This window comes from Fundulus heteroclitus, chromosome 13 (genome assembly GCF_011125445.2).
Source record: "Fundulus heteroclitus isolate FHET01 chromosome 13, MU-UCD_Fhet_4.1, whole genome shotgun sequence".
NCBI lineage: Eukaryota > Metazoa > Chordata > Actinopteri > Cyprinodontiformes > Fundulidae > Fundulus > Fundulus heteroclitus.
The window spans coordinates 11194745-11221495 of record NC_046373.1 but is presented as its reverse complement, the minus strand read 5'-3'; the positions used below and the strand labels follow the sequence as shown (position 1 = coordinate 11221495).

The following is a 26751-nucleotide window of genomic DNA, read 5'->3' as shown; positions in this document are numbered from 1 at the left end:
AGTATGAATTTGAAGTTAATGCATGGCAGACTGGTGATAATGCAATAAAGTATGAAGGGGTGACATTTATGCCAAAATCCTTTTTCTAACTCCCAAATGACAGGTTGATTTTACAACATTTAATATCTTGATACAAGTGTTGGTCCAAACTCAAAATATGCTCAGATAACCAGCATCGCTCAATGCGACTGCCTAAATACACACACAAGTAATTGGGGGAAATCTTGTATTTTAAAAGGGCTTTAATTTGTTGTAACAATCAGCAAAAAAAAAAAACAATCCCCCCCTTTTTTTTAAACAACAAAAAACAATTTTCAATTTGATTACAACGAGCTGAAAAATGTTCTAAAACCATTTCTATTACTGTTTTCCATAGTTAATTGTTTAATAATGTTACAAAGAACAACAGATTTTTGATATGCTAGCTCCAATTACATAACAACCAGACTTGCCCTTTCACATTGAAATATTGAGGAAACTAAAGACATGAATTGGTGACAAGGGTGGGTTTATTTCTGATGTGGACAGCATAAAACAATTCCCTGAAAGCTTCTTGGATAAGAAAAGCAAGAGTACAAAATAATAAAAAAAAATGCACTGAGTTAAGAAATGGCAATAAAATCAAAACTGGAAAAGAAACAGAAAGAGGAACTCGTTTTTAAATCAGCCAAATTTTAAAGTCTGAACATGGATATAAGAAACCACCCAGGTTTATATATATATAAAAAAAAAACATGAGGTCAATTTAATAAGGTGGAGAATGACCTTTGGCTTTGATCATGTTACAAGACCACAATGAAACTCCTGCTGTGAGAACAAATAGATGTGAACTATCAAATGTCTTATCCTGACGGCCTACAAAGAAATCTTTCAAGTCTAAACCCATTTTTTTGTAATCGGACCCAAAAATTCACAGAAATCAGACGTAGGAGTGATAAATGGCTTGCATTTACTAGAGTTGAACATCTCTATATCCCCCATCTAAAAACTAAATCTAAAAATGCCTTTTAAAAAAAAGGAAAAACTTTGTTATTCAGTCCGCCACACAGTCGCTGGTTTCTGGCTCTTAATTAAGAACAATCAAGGTAATAATTGTGTTTATTAGTTGTCACTTACATGCACCTTTATAACAGGAGCAGCACAATCTGACATGGTGGCTCTGATAGTAACACTCTGGCACTCATGAATCAGAGAGGGGCCCTTTGCTCGGCCTTTAGTGACCGACGCTTCCGTATTCCTTGTCATATTTTCATAAAAATATTTATTGATCTTCTTGTTGACGTCGAAGACTCCAACTGCATACGCGTTTGCCTTGAAGTTCAAGTCATAGGGCACCTTGAACATGACAGCCATTTGCTCAGAGGCCTCCCCCGTGGAGCCATCGAGGAGATCGTAGGTGGCGATACCAGAAAACCCGCGTCCAGTGCGGGGCGTCTTTGCGAACACTGCGCCCCCGGAAGAGGATGGCAGGATTCTCGGAGGCAGAGGATCAACGCAGCTTCCCCGGCACGAGTACGTCCTGGTGCGTTCAGGACCAAAGCAGAACAAATACAGTCAGTTTAGCAACACATCACATAACAAATGTAGGACGTTACATACCTGGGATTCTCAAGAGTGTAGCGATCTGACAAATTAGTGATGTGAACGCTGCACTGCCGGCGTGGTGAGAACGCATTTAAAGCCCCCGTCACTGCCAAGGTGGTCTGCAAAAGGTCTGCTCCAAAGTTTAATGCTTCCACAATCTCCATTTGTCGTAGCGAGCGCTGATCCTTAATGGAACTGGTGTACAGACGATGACTGAAATAGAGAGGATGCAAATTCATTTAGAGGGTTATAAGACCAAATGAATGTACTGGAATTTACAGCAAATACAGATAACATTGGTTAAATCTAACTAAGGATTTTCTAACTGGATTAGCAAGACAAAAGATCTCCTGATTAGCCTTCGAGGCCCCGTTATCAGTGTACTTCCCAGATATAAGCATCAAACCTTATTAAAGCAACAGAATGGCTGTCTTATATAGATTTTTATCAGTCTTACAGACTAATAATCGAAACACAGAAAATATAAGGCTCAACTATCTGACTTACTACTTTACAAAACCCCACAATGCACATAAAACCATGTGGTGACATGATGGACAAAAGTAATTCAGAACAGTTAGCTGATCTTGATTTTTTACTAATTAGATTTGCAGTACATAAAAATGTAATTCAGTTTAACAATTTAGGGACCAGTGGATTTTAGTGGGCATATTACTAGCATACCTGCCTTTGAAATAACCTTTTACTTGCCTTTGCAGGATGTAGTTTCAAAACTTTGCATTGATTGTTTAAAGAAAAACAAATGCTCAATAGAATTTTATTGTCTGTTTTTTTCCTCCATTATTTACAGTGAATAGATAGGGGGCAGTGCTGAAGGTGGAGTTTAACAGAGTTTAATTAACCTGAAGACAAGAAAAATATCTCAACCACATATGTAGGTCCTGTCTTTAAAATGTCTTTAAAACTATCTTGTTTTGCCTATAAATCAATAAACATATTCTTTAGTGGTCTGCACAAGATTTGGTTTCCAAAGTTAGAACATACAACTTAATTTCAGGAATGATGTTTACTGAAAAACTACTGAATAAAACCAAAACAAATTGCAGGACATTTTTTACACATAAACAGTGTTTATTAGTTAGAGCAGTATTTCTGTATTTTAAACCTTAACTGGTTTAAGGTTGCGGAACATGCTCGCTTTGACACAATATGATCTTATAAATCAATACAATGATAGGTGCAAGGTCTAGGTAGGATGACAGAAATAATTACATGGCGGTCCTAAACCCTTGAGATGCTTCTTGTGGTGAGGGCACTATGCTCAGCCCTCGAGGAACCATATTTGCCAGAGAGAAAACTACAATAGGTTACAGCTAAAAGAAGCATTAAACAGTTTTGCACTCATAAAACCTAAACTCCATCATCATTTTCACACTCTGGCTGATACCTCGTTTATCTAACGACACACAAGAAAAAGTTTCACTTTTAAATTTTGTCTTTCTATGTGGATCGATCTCTTTGCACGGAACAGTTTGATTGATAGTGGTTTGTACCTCCAGCAGCTGTTTTAAACCATGTCCTGCGCCTGTTGGACAACTTGTCTTCTGCAGCTCACTGCCACTCAGGTTTCCCACGGTTCAGGTTGGTGAAGGTCCGGGTGATTGGAAGCAGCTGGTAACCAGAGCCGCCTGAAGGAGAAGCTGATGAGCTCAGAGATGACAGGTAGGGACTACTAAAATAAGAGCTAAAACAATAATAATAAGAAGAAACCAGCAGTCTTCTCAAGGGTTGAGCGTGTTCTGGTTGAAAGCAGAAAGCGAGAGGAAATGAGAAGAGCAGTGAAATTACCAGTAATAATGATTAACTTGTAGGCCTGATTTACATTCAATGGTAAATAAAGTCATTAATAACATTTCGAAAGGATACACAATTAGCTGATAGAATTTGGTTAGGTTATCTTTTTTTTTAATAGAAAATGTAAGTTAGGATGGTTTATATTATAATCAGGGAATCACACCTCCATCAGGCAGATATCTGTAATCCTGCCAATAAAATCTGCAGAACAGTGTTCTCCTTTGTTATGTGGTTTAAATAACTGTCATTTTGTGATTGTTTTGTTGTTGTTTCTAGCCACACATCCACTGAAAATCATAAAATTCCATCTTTAAATGGTTGGCTTCATACATTTCTATATTTTCACACACTGACCAAAATGTACTCATAACTAGAAAGATAATATCCCATTTTAAATGGCAGAATTTAAAAAGGAATGCCATTAAAAAAAAAAAAACTAAACAAAGCAAAACATCTCAAATGAAAAATGAATGTTTAAAAGCCCCCCAGGTAGCATTCCTCTTGTTTGGTGGGATATTGTGTTAAATTTGATTACGTTTTTTTTAGAGAGTAATGCTCTTAGAATAACCTATAATGTTTAAGACAGCATAAAAAACACAGGCTAACTTCTATTCCCATTTCAATTTAAACGTTTCCCCTTTTTGGCGGGTTTTAGATACATTTTCCTTTATATTTTGTACAAAAATGTTCCTTAAGTTTGACTGAGCTGCATCAGCTGACCAGTTTAGGCTAAAAACTGGGATTCATACTAGAGCTTCCATTCATCCATCCATTTTCTTACATGCTTATCCCTTACATGCAGCGAGGGCTGCCGGTGCCTATCTCCAGCTGTCAGTGGGCGAGAGACGGGGTAATACTGGAGCTTCCCTGAATACTATCTAAGCAATTTTCTGTATACCTTACCTCCTGGTGTGTTGCTTTCCCACTAAGGTTGAAAGAGAGACTAGAGTAATGATGCAAAGGTTTACATGATTTGTGCAGTTTGTAAAGACAAGTACAGGTAGCTTTGAGTTAACCCAGTTTAGTTTAAAACTATAATCCTAGTGCTTGATCTGAAGCCTAGTGTTTTTTTATCAGAAAAAAAAAAACATTTGGGGGGATGGCCAAAATTAAAATTTACATTTGGCCTTATTTAAACTGTATTTTGGTAGCATTCCCAAATTGTGTAGGGTGTACAGATTCTTTGGGGATTATATTTAATTGGACAAAAACAAACTGCAAAACAACCTGACAGAGACAATACTATTTTTTTTTTCTATAAAAAATCTGATTAAAGACAGCTGCTTTTTTTTCCATGGAAGTTACCTTTGGTACAATTCATTCACAATTTGTTAGAGTAACATAGTTTTGGGGCGATTCAACTTATAAGCGACTTGGGAAAACCTTTTCACATTTTGTTACCAAAACAAAAACAAAAAAACTTCAAAGTATTTTGCATGTATTTTAATTTGTACACTAATACAAAGCATTGTGTGATGTGAAAGGAAAATATGACAGTTTCATACATTTATCCTCCTGTGTCAATACTTTAAATGCAGTGATTTCTTCCGGTTTTTAGGGGCACGTCTCTGCCCTTAGTTTGGCCCCAGATAAAAGTTGTCCCTTTTCTTTGTTCACAATACAACCCTTCCAAACATCGAAAACTCCCACTGCATATTCATTTGCCTTGGCAAGGAAGAAAAAAAAAAAAAAAAAAAAAAAAAAAAAAAAAAAAAAAAAAAAAACTAAATGTAGTTCCACACACACTTTGCTCTCAGATATTTGGCAATTCTTTCTAAATTGGTCGTGCAACACCTTCTTGATGGATTCCACGATTCAGCTCCGGTCTTCCAGCTTCACCTTTCCTGAGCAGCAAGCGTTTCCACAGTGAAGAAGAGTTTACAAATTCCTTTTCAACCCACCAGTCTGGTTAGTAAAAGAAAGATGGATACCAGTAGTCTCCCTTAAAAATCTTTTTTTAACGAAAGCATTTCCTGTAAGTGTAAGGTCAGATTGAAGGAGGGAGGCCTCATTGCAGTAACCATTCATCCCCTCTGAGCTTAAAGAATGAGTAATAATGGCACCTGGTGGTTAAAATTGGAACCACACATACACAGTACCTTTCACTAAGACCCGCCATTTAGTTAACAGTCCAAAGTTGGTGTGAAGCTCCACTGATTTTCTCCTTCCATGATGTATTCTGTTCCATTTCTGGTTTGCTTCTTTTCTGCTTTTTTGCCAAGATAAAATACCAAATGCTGCGCTCTCTTTTGGGAACTCTCATATGATTGGCTCAGGAACCAGGAAGCGACCATATCTCTAGTGAAAGGAGAAAAACTTGACTAAAATTGTTGGCGGACTGATCATTTATAGGGATTGATACTTGAATCTCAGGTGATGAATGAGAATGATTTAGGTTGATTTTATAGTAAGTATCTTACTTCTTGCTCCTTTAAACCATTTCACAAAGAACGGTCAAAGCTGATGGCCATACTCACAGAAGTCCAAGAGCCGGAACCGCAATTGATTTCACAAAGGGTTGATATACAAATGCACGGAAGTCCTTTTAGATTTTAATAAAGAGATCCCTAAAAATCTCCACACACAGACACACACAATAAATGCCATTACAAGTTTGTTTATTCTGATCTGGGGAAAAAAAAAAAAAAAAAAAAAAAAAAAAAAAAAAAAAAAAAAACACAAGCCAGTATTATTTTACATAGAAATTAAGAAATGGCAGTAAATGGGGTGAGGGGGGACACTTGACAGCTGAAATGAAAATAAATAAAATGTGACAGTCTCTTTAAATCATGACCCTTGTTCAGTTTTAGCAAAGTAACAAGAGCTAAACCCATTAACGTTTGTTACCGCTTTCCCACTTAACCTGATTTGGGGCAATCCTTTTAGTGGCCATCCTGCTCCACACAAACTTGTATTTTGAGCTCAACACTTGAGCATATGGCAATTTGTACACACTACAATCTAAAAATAAAAAAATTGGACTGCTAGTTTGTAGTAATGTTATAAAAATTACATTTAAATGAATTTCATTTGAGGAATTTGTTAAAAATGCATAAAATAAATTTCAGTAGTCACTTAAGCTCACCTTTATTACAGAAGAATAGCTGTCTGACATTGTGGCACTTATAGTGACGTCTTGGCTCACGTGAGTCAGGGAGGGGCCCTTGGCTTTGCCTCGAATAAATGTTATGTCCTTTTTCTTTGCCATTTCTTCATGCAGATTCACATTACACCCCCTGCAAACATCAAAGACTCCCACTGCATATTTATTTGCCTTCAAGTTTAAATCATAGGGAACCTTGAAGTACACAACCATTTGCTCAGTGATTTTGCTAGTGGAAATGTTAAAAAGATCATAGGTGATAATGCCAGAAAATCCATGTCCTGTAAGGGGCACCTTGGCAAACAACGCACCTCCGGATTCAGATGGTACAATTTTGGGAGACAAAGGATTAATGCAGACTCCCTTGCAGAGAAACATCCTGGAAATCAAGAGTAAAAACCGAAGGTCAGCCTCTCCAACAAGACACTAAAATCCTAAAAGTTGCTATAGGTGGTTCCTTACCCAGGATTTGCGAGAATGTAGCGGTCTGAAAAATTGGTGATCTGAACGTCGCATTGTCGTTGTGGTGCCAATTCACTTATGGTTTGGCCAAGAGCGATGGCAGCCATCACGATTTCAGCTCCAGTGCTTATTAGTTCCACAATCTCCATTTTCAGCGTGATCCACCTGCAGGACAAAAAAAAAAATAAATAAATAAATAAAAAAAAAAAATAAAAAAAAAATTATGTGCATTAATCAAAACCATGTGCATATTGAAGGAATATTAAAAAGAAAATCCATTTAGTTCTGTAAATGATTTTTTAGTTGCCAAAAAGGTTGAAGTAAGCAGAAGTGGTGAAGAACAAGATGGTCCACCAACTACAAAGAACAAAATATACAGGTCTAAGAAATTCTTGTTTTAGGATGCATTTTGAAGCCAATCAAAGCACTGCCGGATCTGGCATCTCAAGTTGTACAAGATGTTCATTTTGACTAATATCTAAATTTTATTAGGTCTACAGATCTTTTTTTTTAACTGCCTCTGGTTGATCTTGGTGTACAATTTAACAAATCAAGACACACATACCTGCTGATGACTTCAGGGGAAGACTTCTCTGAACCAGATGGTAAGTGGCAGAGGGTCTGGCAGCCTTGCAACATGCAAAATATAAAAAGCGCATTAAAAAAAAGTGTGTTTGGTAGATGACATATGGTATAGCAATAACTCATACTACTGGATAGCTTATTTGCCTTTCATTAGAGCCAAATAAAGAAAACACATTGACTTGTGTAGCTGAGTTGAGTTTGTTGGCTCCACCTTGAAAAAGTTACCAAATCTTTTGTTTTAATGCTAACCACCCTTTTTTAGTGTTGTGGACCCTTGTGAGGTGCCGTTCATTGGGTGACTGAAACTGCTTGCTGGGGGTTGGCCTTCCAAAGGTCAAATGCATTTGTCACAAGTAAGACAATTTGGTCTTGTTGATCACTGGCAAAACTCTGCCTATCAAAGCAACCCCCCCCCCCCCCCCTAACCTCCCAAAAAAGGCAAGGCAAATTTATTTGTATAGCACATTTCAGTACAAAGACAGTGGAAAATGTTTTACATGATTAAAATATAGGAAAATAAAAAACAGAATAAAAGCAAGTTGGAATAAAATGTAGGAAAAAAAAACACATGGGAAAATAGATACTAAAAGCAAATATTAACAGTTAGACTACAAACTTGAACTAATGATGTTTCAGTAAAACTAACTAGTAATTAGAACAGTTAAAGCCAATCTTAAGTGTGTTTTTAATCTTGATTTAAAAGAACTCAGGCTTTCAGCACCTTTACAGTTTCCGTGGAAGTTTGTTCCAGATCAGTGGAGCATAGGAACTAAATGCTGCTTCTCCATGTTTGGTTCTACTGTAGGTATGCAGAGTAGACAGGAGCCAGAAGACCTGAGTGGTCTGGATGGTTGATACACTGATAACAAGTCTGTGATGTATTTAGGTGCTAAGCCATTCAGGGATTTATAGACTAACAGAAGAGTTTCAAAGTCTATTCTCTCAGATACAAGGAGCCAGTGGAAGGACTTTAGAACTGGGGTGATGTGCTCTACTTTCTTAGCCATAAGGGGATGATACTGTATGAGATTTCCCTTAGTTGTAGAATTCCATCTAGATATCCCCCCTGCACTGATATTTTTCCCATGACAAGCACCAAAGGCTATTTTACATCAGATTTAATCAAGAGTTTCCATATAGACTCCAAACCTCAAATTAATTTTCCTAACAAATGCTGAACCATTCAAAAGGGAAACAAAAACACTCAGAATTAGAAAAATCCATTACTAAAAACAGATTAAGTGCAGGTTTCTGCTGCATCTATAGTACAAACATCTACATGTGTGATCACATTTACCATAAAAGTCCTACCAACAAGAAAAATCCTTTAATTTTAAGTTATTTACCAACTGGTTTAGCCTCAGTACGGTATCTCCATAATAAGATATCCCTTCATACCTGCGGCGGTGGCGATGATGTCTGCAGGAGGTGGCAGTCAGCAGCCAGTTTTTAAGCCCTCTTTCAGTCACAGCTCAGGATGATGGTGAACAGCTTGACGATTGGGAACACCTGCACAGGTGGCTGATTGGCTCTTAGATGCCAATAAGTAATATCGTGACTAGATGCTGACAAAAATAAATAAATAAATGTTTTCAAGAATTTTGTACAAATATAAACCTGAAGAGAGTGGTTTCCAGGCCTCTTTAGTCAATACTTTGTAGAAGCACCTTTGGTTCAAATTACAGCTGCAAGTCTCTGGGTGATCTTCGGTCTCACACATCGACCGACTGAATTTCCTGTTTTTCTTTGTAAATTAGCTGAAACTCAAGACAGTTTGGATGAAAAGAATATGTAAAAAAAAAAAAAAAAAAAGTCTTGTTGCAGATTGATATTTAGATTTTGTTCTAGCCTTTGACTGGTCCACTCTTAACACATGAATATGCAGGTGGACTCCCACCCATCTCAGTTCTTTTGCAGCCACAAACAGGACTTGTTTGAAGAACTCCCTGCATTTAGGTCCATCCGTCTTCCAACCACCATTTCTCCATAAAGATCCGATTTGAAGAGTGCATGACTAGATTCTCCGGCCAAAGCTGTGGACCAGAACCTATCTCACTTTGGCATGACATGTTGAAAGCCTGATATAGTGTTATTTCCTAACCCTCTCAACCTATAAGACTGAAATTTCTAAACGTTGGTAACATATAAACACAATGTATTATGTCTAAAGCAATAAAATATACTTTACTTACATTTTAATGATAAGCAGTGAAACATCTTAACTTCCAATTTATTAAAGATTTCTTTAAGATTAGTATAAAACAAGTTGCCATGCTAGGATTCAGTGTTATTGGTAGAAAACAAGCAAGACTACAAGCTTTTTTATGTTTTACTTTTTTTTTTTTTTTTTTACATTTGAAACATATTTTAGGCAAAACTAGGATCACTACAATACTTCAATTTGTAAAGCGCTAAAGGAGCTGCTAAAGTTTAGGCTATTTAAAAAAAAAACAGGTTCAGTGGTTTTCATTGTGGCGCGTTTGAATAGATTTGTGAGCTTCAAGGATGAATTTCCAGTAAAAAACACACAGAGGCACAAAGATTCATAAAAAAGCAACTTTAATGAGTCGTGTTTCTCAACTCTTGATGCCAGCGAACAGTTATTTCACAAATATAAGACAAACTTAACTGATGACCAAACACACATCAGTTAGGGTGCTTTCAGTCTAAAAACAATGGACTACTGACAATTTACAGTCTTCGGTTTGATTTCCTGACCATGTGATCTATTCATCCTTCTTTAAAGCAAACCTTTTTCTTATGTCTGTCTTGTTTGCTGGTCAGTTCATGTGTGACTGGACGATGGAGGGGTGGGCTGAGCAGATGCTATCCCATCAGGCTGTGACGATGGGTCTGAGACGGGACAGACAGGAGTATTGGTCAGTGCGATTGAAACCTTTTAAAAAATATATATATATATTTCTTAAATCATACGAAACCCATGGCAGCGTCGTAAAATACTCACACATCCCATTTGGAGCTCCAGGGTGCCGTGGGGCCATCGTCTGAGCGTTTCCTCCACCAGGTACCATCCTGCTGGCCACGGGCTGGCCTGAAGAATGTAAGACCAAAAGGTGAAGAGTGAATAATATTATACCCTCACAGGACCAGAACGCATTAACATAATGCAGAGCTGCCATGTCTCAGTGGTTGTGTGCGTTTGGTTCAGACCTGAATGCTGCATGGTGTAACCCGGCTGACTCTGCTGCTCCCTCTGCTGGCGAAACTTCATCTCTGCTTGCTTCAGCTGCTCAGTGTGAAAGGTCTGCCTCTCTGTCAGCAGCTGCTGGCGCTGCTGCTCCAGCTGAGGCAGACAAATAGACACATCAAAGTATGATTACTAAAAAAGACCTTTATTTGACTCAAAATCCTGCAGATTCATATGAATTTATGGCAGATATTTCTACAATAGTTGGGCTGAAAATTTAGAGCCTGAAGAAAAACAGAGACACACAGCAAGTGGGGACATAAGCAGGGAAGGCAGGAGGGAAGGTCTTCTTAAATTCTATTTCCAGATTTATCTAGACAGTGACATTTTACGCAAGTTAAACCTAAAAGAGGCTTAGGATGAGAAATTTGAGCTACACTGGGCCACATCTGTACTCACGGCCTCCTTCTCTCTGTCCATGATGGTTTCCAGCTCCTCAAAATGTCTCAGTTTGATCTCCAACTTCTTCATCTGCGTCTCTACCAGTAGAGCAACAAGGGACTTGATCTTCCGCTCTTCTACGGCTGCTAAGTGCTGCAAGAGACAGAGTCAAGATGACAAACGCAGAAGTGAGACTGCCAGGATTTTAACGCATCTGTGGACAAACAGGGAGAGAAAAAGGAAGACGACACAAAGAACTCGATAGTGAGTTTGCCTCCACATGGAAGGGAAGACAATTGCAGCAGTGAGATAATCTAATTTTATTACTTGTTTTAAAGTTTGTATAATCATACAAAGCATTAAGTTCTGGTCAATCAGTTTAATACATAGACTTTCTTGTTGGTTGGACTTTGCACTTTATGTTCAACAAGGATTGATGTCCAATTAAATTAAAAGCTGTTCTCTTGAATAATATTCTTATCAATAGAAACATTAAAAGTTCATATTTAAAATAGTCCTTGTTTACAAACATCTTTATTTAGAAGCCATTTTTGTTGCTTGTGGTTAATGCAGAGAAAAGTCAAAATTGCAATTTTGGTTGAAATATATTGTAGGCAGAACGCAATCATTACTGCTCCGAGTTTAGATGCTGTGGGTCTTTTAGAAACTAATCCACATGGCGAGGAAACAAATTGATTTGTTGTTTGTATATATTTTAAAAACACATGATAAATAAACTGGAATTATCGCATTAAATTGCAATATTAAGAAAAAAAAATCGCAATTAGATTATTTTCCAAAATCGTTCAGCCCTAGTTAGACGTGGACAAACACGGAGAGAAAAAGGAAGACGACACAAAGAACTGGATATGCGGCAGTGACTGCTTTGCTTTTGTCCCCTTACATTCGTGCAAGGCGAGTGCACGCAGTCTCAAGGACTGCCCCTGCGTGTTTGTTTCAGAAACTAGGACAGCTCTTTCGTCCTCACGTATTCACACGGCGAGGAGGGGCCGGCTTTACCTTGGCCTTTGAGGCAGCGGAGGACAGAGCAGCCGCCGCCGCCGTGGAAACGCTGCCCTCCACCAGCTCCAGCTCCATCACTCTCCCACCGTCGTCCCCTTCTCCCACCCGCCTCCTCTCGCCGTCTTCCCCCCTGTCTGGAACACAAATAACTTATTACTGATTCTCAGATCATTCTAATAAAAAAAGGTTTTCTTTATACACGCACATAGAAACGTATGCATACCATCAACCTCCTCTGGTAGAATACTTTCGACGTGTTCTCTTTTAACTTGATCGCCCTCCACTTTCGACACAACCGGCTCCATCTTGACTCCGTCCACCCTCACAGGAACCTGCAACACGTCCAAACAATAAACCGGAAACATTTAGTTTGAGAATCGCCCGACGTCATCCCTGAAAGCCCTGATTTCCTCTCTCTACTCTACCTGAGGCGAGTTGGAGACCAGCTTTTCAGCTTCCATGGCATCTATTAGAGAAATAAACTGATCAATACGCAGGCAGCATGTAAGGCAGCTGGTTTAGTTCTGCTCTTTAGCTTCACCTGCATGTTCTGCCAGGGCGGATGGGTCGGAGGTCTTATACAGCGCGTCCTCCTGCGCTCTGGAGAACTCCTCTGAGAACAAAAGCAGCCAGTCAGAACATTATAGAACAGCGCGGGTCTTTAATAACCCGGGCTCACTGGCCTCTCACCCAGCGCTGCCTTGGCTGCAGCCGACGCCACGCGCGGGTCTACCACGGACGCCAGGAAGGCCACGGTGCTCATGACGGGGTTTTCTGACTGGCTGAAAGGCACGGGCTGATACGCCAGCGGGCCCAGGGAGGCCGACGAGTCCTCCAGGTAAGGGTCCTCGATGGGCAGCCGGAGAAAGTGCAGGATGCATTCGTCCTGCGTCCTGGAGCCCACGTGCTCGGAGACTTTGTTCCAGTCGTCTCTGTAGACTTCTAAGGCCTGGTGGGCAACGAACGAGAGACGAAAAACATTTAGACGGCAGACACGGAGCAGGAAAAAAGAGGAAAGGCTGTCAGATTTCTAAGATAAATATGGTGCGGCAGGAGGCCTTGAGAAATATAGATCCATATCACTTTTAATTTTTTTAAGTCTGAAGAATCACAACTTTTCAGCCTCACCTCCAGCAGTAGGAGCGTCTCCTGCTCCGTCCATTCTCGTCCTGCGTTTGCTCCTTTAGTCTATAAAAAAACAACACGGCAACAGTTTCAGATGGAAATTAATTCTCTTAGATAATTTACGGAGGAAATTTGGTCCCCACAATAACAGATAATAGCTAACAAGCATCATCAAAATGTGTAAGTTTGTAAAATGTTTGGGATAAATACTGAAAGACGGCCAAGGCATTGACACCCACTGACCTTTATTCATTTATTCAATTGTTACACTAGAACGTGGCGTTGTAAGCAATGAAAATATAACAAAATGTTTGCTGCTAATGGTATTATACAATGAGCTAAAAACAGCCTTCACTTCACTAGTGTAACTTCAAACTAACTTAAAAAAATAAGTAAATGAATAACCTAAAGCCTTATGGTTAAAAAAGTTTCCTCTTTACAGTATTTTGACAATATATTTTCCTTAAAATATATTCAGCAATGCACGCTATTCTCTTCATGGAAGCCCAATGAGTGCATTGGCAGAATAAAATCTTGATTTTACAAAAATAAAACCTTAATTAAAAAAAAAAATGTAAATTTGAATTAATTGAATAAATCGATTTATCGCCCAGCACTAGTTTCAACCACTAGATAAATTCAGGAAAACCATCATTTCTCGGGGTTAAAGGTGCGTTTGGGTACTGCTGTGGCGTGGCACCTTTGGGTGTTTCCTGGCATAGATGTCGGTGCGCAGACCAAAGTTCTGGCAGTCTGAAGGTTTCTCTCTGCTCCTCTCAGGGAAATTCAACATGTGCTGCGAGGCGGACACCTGCGGGAACACGAGAGAGAGAGAGAGAGAACAATGTTCCCCATAATTGGACTCGCCAAAGACAACGAGGAAATGTGAGGCCTGTGTAAGAGCGGCAGCACCAACCTGGAGGGGCTTGTGCTGCAGGGGCGCCAGCCCGGACGGCGTGTCAGCCAGGACGTTGAAATGAGGCGTGGGAGGAGGTCCCATAGGGAGGGGCCGGCTCTCTGCGTCCACTTGGTAGTTAATCAAGCCCCACTGCTCTAAAAACGCGTGAACCCTGAACGCACAAACGGCATCTCTTTGCAGCACAGGCGCCAACGATGCAAGAGGACACACACCCGCACACAAACACCGACCTTATGAGAGCGCAGACGTCTCCGGTGAGGTTGCGCCTGCAGGACGTCGAGCTGAGGTATTCCTGGGGGTTGAGCCGGTATGTGTCGATCATGAAGTTACGATATGCCAGGAAGCTGAAAAAAGCATCAGCGACAATCAAACATCGAGGAAGCCGCTCTCGTCCCATCGTACAAAGATGGCCGACTGTCCGGGGGGCACTCACATTTCCGGGGTTTTTGATTTGTTCTTTCCATTGAAGAATTCAGGAAGCGCACGTTTCTCTATGGAGTGAATGCTGGAGAACATTTACATGGAGACTTTTTTTTAAGGATCACAGTAAGACAATGATGGACGTCAACAAAAGGTAAAGAGTTAAAAAGTCGACGCGAGTCAAATCTTTACCTGTTATAATTGAACCATGATGTGTAGCTTGGTATTATAATATGGTGAGTTTGTTCAGTGATATTGTCTTCTCCCTCTGATAAGCGAGGGATATCACTTCTTCCCTCATCTTCTTCCTAGAAATTGTTATTTCACATTAAAAAAATGCATTAATACAAACATTCATATAATATAAGATTCAGGATTATGGCAAAAGTTTAAAATTCCTGAATTTTTCAGACTAAAATTACTTTTGAGTTCTCTGGCAGTTTTTATTATGAACTGAAAATCTGAGTATAGAAACTTTCTCTGAAATGACACAAAGTGAAGACAGCTTCTGGTTTGGAAGTCTGCATCCTTTTAGCCTCTAGACCAACTTAATTTAGCTCTATTTCCAAATCTATGACAAGTTGATTAGTCAGGTCTGGATTATCCTCCACTAAATACATTCCTTAAAGCACATTCTGTTGTCTGTGATGCTCTGTCGTCTTTAAATATTTAGAAAAAAAGGAGTTCCGTTGCTTTACTTTGCAGCCCCAGATTATTATTTACGGGTTCAGTATAAACACTTTCTCTAAGAGCGTTCAGAGACCAAAAAGTGAACAGTTTTAACTCTATTAACCTGTGAGTTCTCTGACAGTAAGAGAAAGAAAATCTACAATATACATTGTTGCCGATGTTGTTCTATTTATCATAAATTGAAATTTCTAAAAAAATAAAATAAAATTATCTTTATAAACTTAACAAAAATTCTATTTTTCCCCTTCATCAGTCATTATAGCATAATGTACAAAACATTTTGAGTATTAACAGACCCAACACTCCCCCCTGGCTCTGTTTATTCATCAAAAACAGAAACCAAACAAAGCTGAGAATGTGTTTGAATTCAGCAGTGCGGAAAGCCTGAGTTCCTTTAAATCAAGATTAAAAACACATTTGTTTAGGATTGCTTTCAACTGTTCTAGTTAACTTTTTTTTTTTTCCATGTTCTATTTTCTATCTACATTTTATTCCTACCTGCTCCTATTGTTTTATTTTGCTATATTTTAATCCTGTAAAGCACTTTGCATTGCTATATAAATAGATTTGCCTTGCCTTGCCTTAGTAGTGTTGTAGAATGTGTTTTTAGCAGGTTGGGGCTTTTTTTCTTCTTTGTTCTTTTAACATCTGTACAAACTTACATCAGTTAACATCGATTACACTTTAAAAAGTCAGACTCCAATATCCCAGATTATATACAGATACAATATGTTTTCCAGACTTTTCAAGAATACTCTATTCTGTTTCTTTCTTTTATAATATTTTCATATCACATACAGCCCATAAGAAACATCAACACCTTTAAAAAATATATTTACCCTTCCAGGAAAATCCTCTTCCTGATCATCTAAAAGGAAATAAAGAATTAATAACCTTATTATTAAAGTTTATTTAACCAGGAAAGTCCCACAGAGATTAAGAACCTCTTTTTATGGGAGTCGAGAGGCCCAGAGGCAGCAAAGGCTACACAACAGTTACACAATTAAAATGTCATGCAAATTAAGAAAAACATCCGCAATTTAAAGACGTCATCTCTTGTGCTCTCAGCCTGGACTTAAATAATCAATGCCTGCAGATCATAATAAGGCCAAAACTCCTTTAGTCTTTAAAGCTCCTTCCGGACCATTTCCTGTGGCTCATGCAACCTTACCGAGGTCGGCCATGATGCCTCCTTTCACTGGCGTGTTCTCGCTGTCTTTCTTCAGGTTCACTAAACAGATTAAGAACAGATTGAAGACAAAACTAGAACAAAATAGAGATTACATATTGCAGCTGGATACAGCTGTTGATTTTATGGTTTTACCATTCTTGGGTAGAATGACTTCCTCCATGTTTGGCACAGGCGTCGGGTCCTCCATGTCTTTGGTCAGGTCCTCCTCTGGCTCCTCTTCCTGTTGGCCGCGCCTTCTCCTGCGTCAGCACGCACATGTAAGCGTCTTAGATGGGAAACTTTGCTCTGTGAAAAACCAACAATGGTTTCTTTTTTGGTTGAAAGATACAACAAAGCCTAACCCTTTCTTTCCTTTTTTCCTGCCGTCGGTTGACGGGGAGGGCGAGTGTCTTCTCTTTTTGGAAGCAGCAGACCTGGAGTCCTGTAGGAAAGCGATCAGAACATGTAATCAGGAGCTCAGCATAATTTGATAAAAAGCATGTACTTTAAAAGGTAAGGTTTAATTTTCCATCATTTATTCACATCTCTTAAAGAACAGCTGTAATTAAATGTACTTTAGCTTCATGTTTTCAGATAAGAACTGAGCCCAACAGAGCATGAAGACGAACAAATCCCCACAAACCTGATCTTCTTGTAGGTGGATTCGCTGTCGAAGGATGAGCGGCACATTCCTCTCATCTACATAGTAGTCCTCCTCGTTCATCCACTCATTAAACACGTCCGTGTCCAGGACCCAACCGGCATGAACCTGGAGCACACAAGCACAAACCAAACCATTTAAAAATTATCATGAAAGGAGAAGAGTCACACAGCAAAGGGGGATCACAAAGTATCAGTGAATTATTTAGGATGATCTCATCCATTAGCGCTCCACCTGCCTACAATATTCCACAGAGAAAAGGGACACATTCAAGAAGCACGATCACTTTTCACTCATTGTTTTAATTAATAACTTAAATTAATTTAATGTTTATAAGTGAGATGTGTGAACATATCAATCCTGCAACACACACACCTTTTATATTTAAAATATTACTCCAAACTTAACCTATAGGAAACTCCACCTTTATCTTAATTAGGGTTTTCCTAATGTATTTACTTAACACCAAATATATATTTACTACTTGGTACACAGCTGTTCCAAAATAGCAGACTTTAATAAGTATTAGCTACGTTTAAATGGACAAATAAAGGGCCAATTGGGATACAAATGCGTCATGTAAACAAGCCAGTCGGAGTATGATGATTGGATTTAGCTAAATCAGAATGAAATTATGATCAGAATGAAAGGGGTGGTTTATGCTGATTGATAATCCGATCGACATGCATATAAACGCTCGTCAGGATCAAGTTATTCCAAATATGACAAACTGACCCGAGTGCACATGCGCTCCCGACGTCAACGTGATGTATTTCCACGTTGGTGAGTGGCGGAAATAGGTCAGGAAGTAAAATTGTCGGGGCTGATACAAGCTTTCTATTCAAAACATTAAAAAAACTCAAACTTATTATCTGTTTAGTAACGTTTCAACCGTAATTAGAACCTGGTGCAAGTGCAGCCTGGGCGCTCAGAAGACAGACTAACTTGAATAATACTGCTTTGTTTACTATTTTTTGTTGTTCAGCAAAGACGGAAGTACTTCTTCTTCTGTGGTTTTATTTTTAGGGAAATCTGATAACTGCGCATGTCAGAGTGGTTCTGTTCTGAATAAAGCCAGGTGCATATAAACACACATTATGATCAGATTAATTGATTGTGTGCACATATAAATGGTAAACATATAAACAATCTGATTCTTTTTGTTTTTAAACTTGAATACATTTCAATCAGATCGTAAGATTTTGTGCATGTAAATATAGCTATTTTTAAATATACTTGCAGTATGCTGATGACTAGACCGACATATGCAAATATAATTTGCTTCAAATCATTATATAGTCGGTAGGATTAAGAACAAATAAAGACTAAATCAAACTATACATTAAAGTGTATATCCTGTTTTTGTTTTTAAATGGTAAAATAATAATCTGTTTATTCTAGTTGGTTGTCAGGAAGGGGGAAAAAAAAATGCAACCTAAGCTAATTTAACAGAAAGACAAACTGCATCCGTAAATATTTTACATTTTTCCAAGTGAAAAGTATGGATGTGAAGTTTTCCCAGTGTGTGAAGAGCTGAAAACTAACCTTCAAATTACATACAGCACCAAAGCCGTGCATACATTTTTATTTTTATTTCTATGAATAGTGTTGTACTAACCCTCCACGGCCTTTCTAACTGTGGCGGCTCTTCGACGTCTCCCTCCACGTCACTTGAGGACAGCCAGCTGTCGTAACTGTTAAAAAGAGACACAAGAAAATAGGATTCTTTAAGCCTTAACTTGTCTAAACAAAGCAGTAAAAACATTAGTGGGGCCACAGAACCTGCAGTGTTCTCCTTTTTGCTTGTGCGCGTTTGATAAATTAGGCCTCATAAAGGCGTTTGCGTTCAGGGACGTCTTCTCTGACCATTACCTGTCTGGGTGCATGCACCAATGGACCAACACGTGTTTATCCTTTCGCATAACAGGACGCATCCACTCATCTGAGAATAAATGTCGTCACAAAATGTAGTAAGAACACTTTGGGAAATGGTCATGTGATGTTAATAAACGCATACAGATAAAAGATGAAAGGCGGTTTACTGACCCTCCTCTGTCGAAGCAAGAGGGCCGTATACGTGATGACTGGCCATTATCCTTTCCTCTGTAACTGTTCCCTAGGGAGGGAGAAAAGGCGCGCATGTCAGTTACGTACTGCTGATCTATCCTTGCCGATCTCTGTTAAAAAAGTGAGGAAATATCTTAAATCTTACTGTACCGTTTGTAGCAGTTTACCTTATGTTTGATGATGATACCTGTGAGTCTGCTGGACAGCTCCAGATCAACAGTGGGGTCAATAAATACCAACGGCAGGGAGATACAGTTGTTCTGTTGACACAAGAGGTTCTCATCTCTTTAGAAGAAAATCCCTTACTTGTTGTGTGTGTGTGTGTGTTTTTTTTTCCCCCCATCTACATATTTGATACCTGGATCAGAGCTTTTTCGATTGCGCCAAACATCTCTACATTTCTCTCGGTTCTGGACGGATTCTGCAGGTCAAACCTTCTCCTACGTGAAGAAGAAACGACATCACACATCTGCGTCTGTGACAGAGATAAATGCACGGGAGGGGCAACGCCGCGGCACGGTTGTTACCCACCAGCCCTGCTCAACCTTGAATTTGTACGCAGTGCCGAGGATGTGGCAGAGTCCGCCGCCTGGTTGCAAGTCCAGGAAGCAGTGTGCCTGCAGAGAATGGGTGAAATTATTTGACTCTAGTATCTAAAACAACCACACATATGAAAAAACCATCTTAAGCATCATCGTCCATTAAAAAACGCTTTTGGTTGGTGTCGGCAGATGCTCGCTCAATCTGATCATATTAAGAAAATAAGTTTGAATTGAATTATGACAAGTTTCATGCAAGTTTAATGCAAGAATATGTGCGTGCAATTGCAGAATAGAGGTTGGGACAGAATGGCAACACTGTGGTAAATATGGGGTAATAAATTAGCAAAGGGCAAACTGATCTGGATATAAATAGTGGTAGCTGTAGCAGAAAAAACAAAAACCCCAAAAAACAAAAAAACTTTACCTTAGGCAATACATTGCTTGTAAGTTCTTCCATATCTCATATGTTCAACACATTTGCAGTGTTTAAAAGTGCGAAACACAGAGAAATACACTATTATTAGCTAGTAACCTTAGAAGAAAACCAGGCACTGAGCATGCTCATTGCTCACGATGTTTATACTGGGTTTAATGTCACTAACAGACCAAAGCTCCGACTTCAGGCCAGATCAAAAGCAGCCACTAGAAATCGGCCCCGTTTCATTATCAGATCTTCAGATTTTCCTCCACTGCACTTCTCTTCGGAGGGTTTTCTAAAGCACCAAAACACCAGCATGCTCCATACACCTCATCTTTTGCATCTGCTGGTGTCAATCGTCTCTACGTCACGGTCTGTTCATAGCAATTACCACTGAATACCAACAGCAGCACCGCCAAAAGGCAGCGCTGGTACCGCTGGGGGGGTAGAAGGGTTGCTAGTTAGATGACAACAGTCCCCAAGGCGATGACAGCTGCGGGGGACGCTCACCGGGATCTTTGTGAGCGCGGGGTCTGGAGCCTGTCTGCCAAATGCGTCCTCCTGGAACTGGAGCAGCTGCAGGGTGACTCCGGCCAGGACCTGACATGACGGAGCATCCACCAGCAAATACTGACAGGCACACACACACACACACACGTTTTCAGAGGGGGGGAAAGGAAAGGTCAGTACTTTTAAACCGCAAAACGTTCATTTATTACTCTTTACACGCAAGACTCCCCAACTTGTCGGTATAAAAACAACGAATACAATGAGTTACCTCTGCCCATTAATTAACCCCCCTCCTAAACAATAAAGCTGTAACGCACAAAAGCAACCGCGAGCATCCCCGTGTGAATTATTATTATTATTTTCCCAGCAGAAGAGATTTGTTTACAAGTGCGCCTTCGGGGTTCCTCTTAGCAGAGGGGGGTGGCGGCTAGCGGTTCCAGCCTAGCTACCTTTTTGTAGTGCTTCCCGATCCACTGTCGCACCACCTCCAGCTGGGCTAAAGTGTCCGGGCTCTCCCAGAACCGAGCCGACGGGCTGCTGTCTTTTTTCCGATGCGCCAACGCCTGGCTTGTCCCCGGAAAACCGGGGTTCGTTCCTCCGGACATGGTAGCCGCCGCAGAACGGAGCGAATTTTCAAACGCGACAAAACCGAAACTGGCTAGCGCGGCTGCTAGCGGGCTGCGTTCTCGCCGTGTATCGCGAGATTGCGGCTCTTTCGTCATAAAACGGGTCGTTTTTCTGTAAAAGGGTCATGAACTGTCTGCTTTTACTCGTTTTTCTTTTGTTGTTTTTTTTGCGTATACTTGTGCGCATTTTATTTTCCATTCAAATATGCGTTTTTAGAACAAAAACGAACATGTTAACAGTTTTAGAAAGGACTGCGCTTTTATTTTGAAAGGTAACAAACCAGGAAGTAGGCGCGTTTCAAGAAAACAAGGTAAGTGCCATATGTACTGTCCATCATTTACTATGCTAACTGTATGACAGCTCAGTAAGTACAAATTACTTGGTCGAGTTATATGTTAGGTATTCTGTAGTTTGTGTTGTTATCGTAGTGTTAGAATTTGCAAATACAGCCATAAAAGAAACAAAATCTAAGTGCTATTGATATTCTAAGCTTACTAACTGTTTATTGTTATCCTGGTAACCTTTGCTCCGGCACTCCAGCACTGATCGTACTCTATATGGTCCACATGTCGTTTTTGCTTTGCTCTCCGTCTCGCAGGCACTGAGATGTCATGGGTGTACAAGGGTTGACTACATATGTGGAGTCCAACACAAACTTCCTCCAAGATGTGAGGTTCAGGGACAGTCGGCTGGTTATTGACGGCTGCAGTCTGTATTTCCGCCTCTACTTCAACCACGGCTTGGATCAGCAGCATGGAGGGGACTACGATGCGTTCGCTTGCCTTCTGACCCAGTTCCTCTCTGCTTTGGCAGCCTGTAACATCCAGCCCTACGTGTTGCTGGATGGGGGTAAGGAAGTTGCTGACATGTTTACTTGATAAATAACTGTCTGCTTATTTTATCATACTTTCATTGTAAAAATAGAAATAAAAAATAAATAAGTAAAAAGTATCTGGCATAAGCCTACATACTATTTTTTTCCCATTTGTATTCAAGCCTGAAAAAATATTTTTGATTATGTTTAGCACCGCCATTTGATCATTAGTATTTGTTCTTTTTATCTTAAACTGCAGTCCATTCATCCCACTTTTAATCTTTTTGCAAAGGACGTTACACCAGCAGACATTTAATTGTTGCCAATTCTCTTTTTATCACGTTAAGGGATGGACCCGAGTGACAAGAAGTTCCCCACTCTCCGTCAGCGTCTGCAGTCCAAGATAAAGGAAGCGGACAGCCTCTCTCATGGCCGCGGAGGCTCTGTCCTCCCGATCCTCGTGAGAAAAGTCTTCGTCCAGGTCCTGGTCCAGAGGGGCATCCCGCTGATACAGTGTCCAGCAGAGGCAGACTGGGACATTGCCTGCTTGGCGCGCCAGTGGAACTGCCCGGTGCTGACGAATGACAGTGATTTTTACATCTTTGACCTTCCAGGTGCGGTTCAAGATTCAAAAAACCCTTTCTACTAACTCGCAGTTAGTCATTTAACACATTTTATGTCCCCTTGTTGTCTTTTCTTGTCTCAGCTGGTTACCTGCCGCTCCGTTTCTTCCAGTGGACCAACCTTAACGGCAAAGCTTCCCAGCGCTACGTCCCATCCCGGTGTTACACCACCAACAACCTGTGTCGCCGGTTTGGGGGCATGAATCGCGAGTTGCTTCCTTTGTGCGCAGTCCTAACTGGCAACGACTATGGCGCTCCGAAAGAAGCGGAGACCCTCCTTGCTCTCATAGACGGGAGGGCATTGGGAAGGGGCGGTGGCCGGGGTAGAGGCAGAGCGCCCGCTTCTCGCATCGAGGGCATCCTCAACTGGCTGTCCTCTTTCCCGAGTGTGGCGGAGGCACTGGAGGAGGTTAGCAGGCTAATGGACGGGGAGGCCGGGGCGGGCAAGAGAGCACAGCAGTGTGGGCTCAGCGCCCAGCTGTGGGCCGCTATGCAAGAGTACAACATCAAGGCCCAGAGCTCACTGGCGCCCTGGTTCTCTGGAGGTGCATTAGCTCCGAGAGGGAAGACATCTGCTCTGGCACAGCTGCCGGAGTGCTTGTCTCTGGCTGCAGCGCAGGGACAGCTGCCTCCTTTGGCTCTTGACGCTTTCGTCATGCAGAGGGTCCTTCTCTTCCCGCAAGTGGAGAATAGTAAGCTAGCCAGCAGCCACTGCAGCTCCACAGCCATACGACAGGCTGTGTATGGGATCTTGCTGCAAGGTAGCGGCGCACAACCGTCAAAGGAAGCGCACGTCCAGATGCAGGGAATCAGAGGAGGACGAGGACGAGGAGGAAGAGGGGGCGGAGGCAGGGGTCAGCAGGGGTTGAATGAAGCAGCCAAGGCAGCCGCGGCGCAGTCGCATGGCTTTAGTTCTCCGGTTTTTGTGGAAGAGTACGACCGTTTGGACCTGAACCTGAAGAAAAACCAAGTGGAGGCAATCATCCCCAGGAACCGCGTATATCTGGATGGGCTTAGTCAGGTAAACGCATTTCCTACGATTAACAGTATTGCAGGATGTTTATTCACAAGTTGGTGCACAATGTTCAAGTGAGAGGAAATAATACACGATTTCTAAAAAATAATATCCAACTTTAAAATTGGAAAAGTGTGGCCTGGGTTTCACAAATGAATATGTTTTTGATTTAGGCCATTTTATCTTATCTGTGTCTCAATACTCAGGGTAAGATAACACTTTCTTTTATGATTGCCCTTTATCTACCCTTCTCCATCTTCCTCTCTATTCTGACCAGTTTCTCTGTCCGTGCTGAAGCAAGGCATGCCTACAGCATGAGGCCGCCTCTGTGTTTTACAATGTGTCAAATGGATTTATATGACATATTTTAAATATTGGCCAGCGTGCTTTACAATTAAGCTAAAACCAAATAAACCAAACCACAGAATGAAGTAAAATTCCAATTTACAGAAATTTATATCTTACGGATAACATATAAGTGTCCTGCAACCGTTAGATGTGTCCCTGCGTCAGCACACCTTCATCAAACTATTAGATCATTAGCAGGAACTCGACGCCATACTGAGGAGGAAATTCAGCCGTTTGAGGCGCGTTGGACCAGGGACCCATCCAAAAGTTGCAGGACACCAGGTGTTGAGGACTGGAGCTGGTTAACCCCTAGATTTCAAGATGGGTCTTAAACAGTGATTTGAAAAAAAAAATTGTTCTGTATTTGTTCCGCAGCTAATGCGAAAGGTTGGTCGCCTTTATATTTGCATCTGGAATTTGGTTAGACGAACTGGCTAGTTGACCGCAGGGCTCTTACTTGTGTGTACATGTTGTCGGGAACAGTTAAGTAAGGCAGAACAAGAGCTTTTAAAAACTTTAAAAGTTAATCATAACATTTTAAAATCACTCTAGTGGCGACGGCGCGTCCGCGCTGGATTGAATAGAAGTGTGTGGCCATCACGTGAACCTATGTGAAATGTTCAAGGGGGTATGAATGCTTTGGCAAGGGCTATACTTTTCACTCTTTTGATTATCGGAGAGTTCAAACGTTTTAAAGCATTCATTTCATTTGTAAAAGAAGTCATGATGAAGTACCTGGAAAATCAGGATTGAGTTTGGGCTTTAAATGAATCCGTTGGAACATCAGAAATAGGTTTATTCTACTAGATTCATTATCACCCCTGAAAGCTGACCTTTTTATCTTTCAGCTGATGAAATAAGACAAGTCCCCATCTATATAACCGTATTTCCTTCTGTTGAGCTTTCCCCCCCCCATCTGATTACAGCTGTTATCCGATGCGTGTTATATCCAGGCTCCTGCTGCAGTGCGACTTGGAGTCCTTTTCGAAGTCCTGGCCGTGAAGCCGTCGGCCCTGGCTCCGGTTCCTCCCCACCTGCAGCTCGCCGTCGCGGTGACCGGGTTCTGGTTGCGCGAGGCCGCACCGAGACCCTCGGAGCCCCTGCTGCGGGCTTTGGTGCTGGGCATGGTTTACGGAGAGCTGGCCTTAAACAACCAGCCTGGAGCCGCGCACAAAATCCCCGTTGGTTAGTTGATTTGACGAAATGTAGCCCGGCGGGTCAGGAGATTCACCTCTAATGGTAAAACGTTGTAGCCCCACAGCGTAACTGGGCCACAGAGCAAGCTTTTCTGTCAGCACTAGATCACCAACGGGTGAGACCAGGGGAGAGACGAGGAGTGGACGTCGGGGCGGCTCACTGCCTCAGCCAGTGGCAGTCCTGCCTCTGGAGCGCTCTGTGTCTGAATCAGCTGCTTCTGAGTCCGCTGCCCGAGCCCGATCTGTCATGGTGAGATTAAAACATTATTTACATTATTTTATATATTCATCCTGCTGAGGTAAAACTAAGAAGCACAAAAAAGCAGATTCCCTGTAATACATTTTTTTTAAAAATCCCCTCCTGAAGCCTTTCCCAGGATTCAAAAAAAAGGTAAAAATCTTTCTTTAATCCCATAGGTTGTTTAGCGGTACCCTGGTCCACGGCCTCCTCAGGTTCCAGAAAGCAGGCTGGGCTGTGGAGTCCCTGCTGCCCGGTGCCTCTCTAGCCGGACAACTCTGCTCCTGCCTGCTGGGCGCCGTGAAGGCCTGCAGCGTCAAAGCCGGCCCCTCCTGCCCGGGGCCGGGGAAGAAGAAGAGAGGCAGAGGCCAGGGGAGGAGAGGAAGGGGCGGAAGAGGGCAGTCCCACGGAGGAGGGAGCGTTTCCGAGGAGGTGAACAACAGGTTTGCTCTCCTTATGAGCGAGGAGGAGTATGACGATTGAAGGAGAGGAAGAGAGAAGTGAACAGATTTAAAGGGTTATCCGTTGGGGGACGGGAACATTTTTGATCTTTACTGTCACCGCTTTGCACTATTTTAACCTCTTTAAGCGATATCTGGGTACACGTGTCATGTTTGAAGCAGCCTTTAGTGTCATAACTCATCTGCTTAGCATTTTTAAAGAGCATGCATCATTTTACAAGCATTTTTTAAAAAAAACAAATCAGTAAACTCTGTTTGTCCCGTCATGTTTGCTGGAGGACTAAACACTGAATGTAAAAAAAAAAGTGTATCCTGTTTGTTGATGCATTTATACGATGAAATTTGTGGGAGTAACGGGAGCTGGTCAGTGGTTGGTGCATCTATTAAAAAGAAATTATTCTGAAAATGTAGGCTAACTATAGTGTAAGAAAGAGTGAAATTACCTAATTGGGACACACTACCAGTTTTGGCACTCGTGGGGTCTTGTTTTTTTTTTTTACATATTATTGTTTACTATTATGTAAAAAGTCCACATTAAGAGTTTTTATGTGGTAGCCCGTGAAAACGACACCATGAAGACTGTTTATTGGCAGCTAACGTCAACGGCTCCCGATGAATTTGCCCCTTTGCCTTTACAAATCACGTATTTAAATATGAATTTATTTGTTTATATTTTGATGAATCATGGCGATGGACAGGAAAATGCTCATATCTCATGCAATATTGTCGTTTTCCTGAAAAATAT

General features: G+C 41.0%; 3 protein-coding genes across 6 annotated transcripts; 1 reads left to right on the top strand and 2 right to left on the bottom strand.

Moving 5' to 3' along the window:
• Positions 1-6074: 6074 nt before the first annotated feature.
• Positions 6075-7610, bottom strand: LOC118565200. The gene is made up of 3 exons (XM_036145052.1): positions 7530-7610; positions 6965-7129; positions 6075-6881 (listed from the first exon to the last, which is right to left on the bottom strand). The coding sequence occupies exons 1-3, from the start codon at positions 7601-7603 to the stop codon at positions 6464-6466; spliced, it is 657 nt and encodes a 218-aa protein (XP_036000945.1). The 5' UTR covers positions 7604-7610; the 3' UTR covers positions 6075-6463.
• A 2481-nt stretch (positions 7611-10091) lies between these two features.
• smarcc1b (SWI/SNF related, matrix associated, actin dependent regulator of chromatin, subfamily c, member 1b) lies at positions 10092-21368 on the bottom strand. Its single transcript, XM_012878890.3, has 28 exons — positions 21134-21368; positions 20685-20804; positions 19746-19831; positions 19573-19654; positions 19382-19474; positions 19194-19263; positions 19020-19089; positions 18766-18841; positions 17130-17255; positions 16849-16928; positions 16640-16746; positions 16487-16546; positions 16155-16183; positions 14818-14933; positions 14639-14710; positions 14436-14549; positions 14203-14356; positions 13987-14097; positions 13290-13349; positions 12852-13110; positions 12703-12774; positions 12587-12627; positions 12385-12493; positions 12159-12295; positions 11157-11291; positions 10721-10853; positions 10515-10601; positions 10092-10402 (listed from the first exon to the last, which is right to left on the bottom strand). Exons 1-28 carry the CDS (start codon positions 21287-21289, stop codon positions 10335-10337), a joined length of 2823 nt encoding a protein of 940 aa, XP_012734344.2. The 5' UTR covers positions 21290-21368; the 3' UTR covers positions 10092-10334.
• aste1b (asteroid homolog 1b) lies at positions 20838-26311 on the top strand. 4 transcript variants are annotated; one of them, XM_021324708.2, is made up of 7 exons: positions 20838-20856; positions 21910-22160; positions 22473-22739; positions 22832-23769; positions 25038-25296; positions 25365-25557; positions 25725-26311. In XM_021324708.2, the coding sequence occupies exons 2-7, from the start codon at positions 21923-21925 to the stop codon at positions 26026-26028; spliced, it is 2199 nt and encodes a 732-aa protein (XP_021180383.2). In that variant the 5' UTR covers positions 20838-20856; positions 21910-21922; the 3' UTR covers positions 26029-26311. The 4 variants fall into 4 exon arrangements, with proteins under 4 accessions (XP_021180383.2, XP_021180384.2, XP_012734346.2 ...); XM_021324709.2 differs by lacking the exon at positions 20838-20856 and adding an exon at positions 21367-21621 and having other exon boundaries at positions 25065-25296; XM_012878892.3 differs by lacking the exon at positions 20838-20856 and adding an exon at positions 21367-21621.
• The last annotated feature ends 440 nt before the right edge of the window (positions 26312-26751 follow it).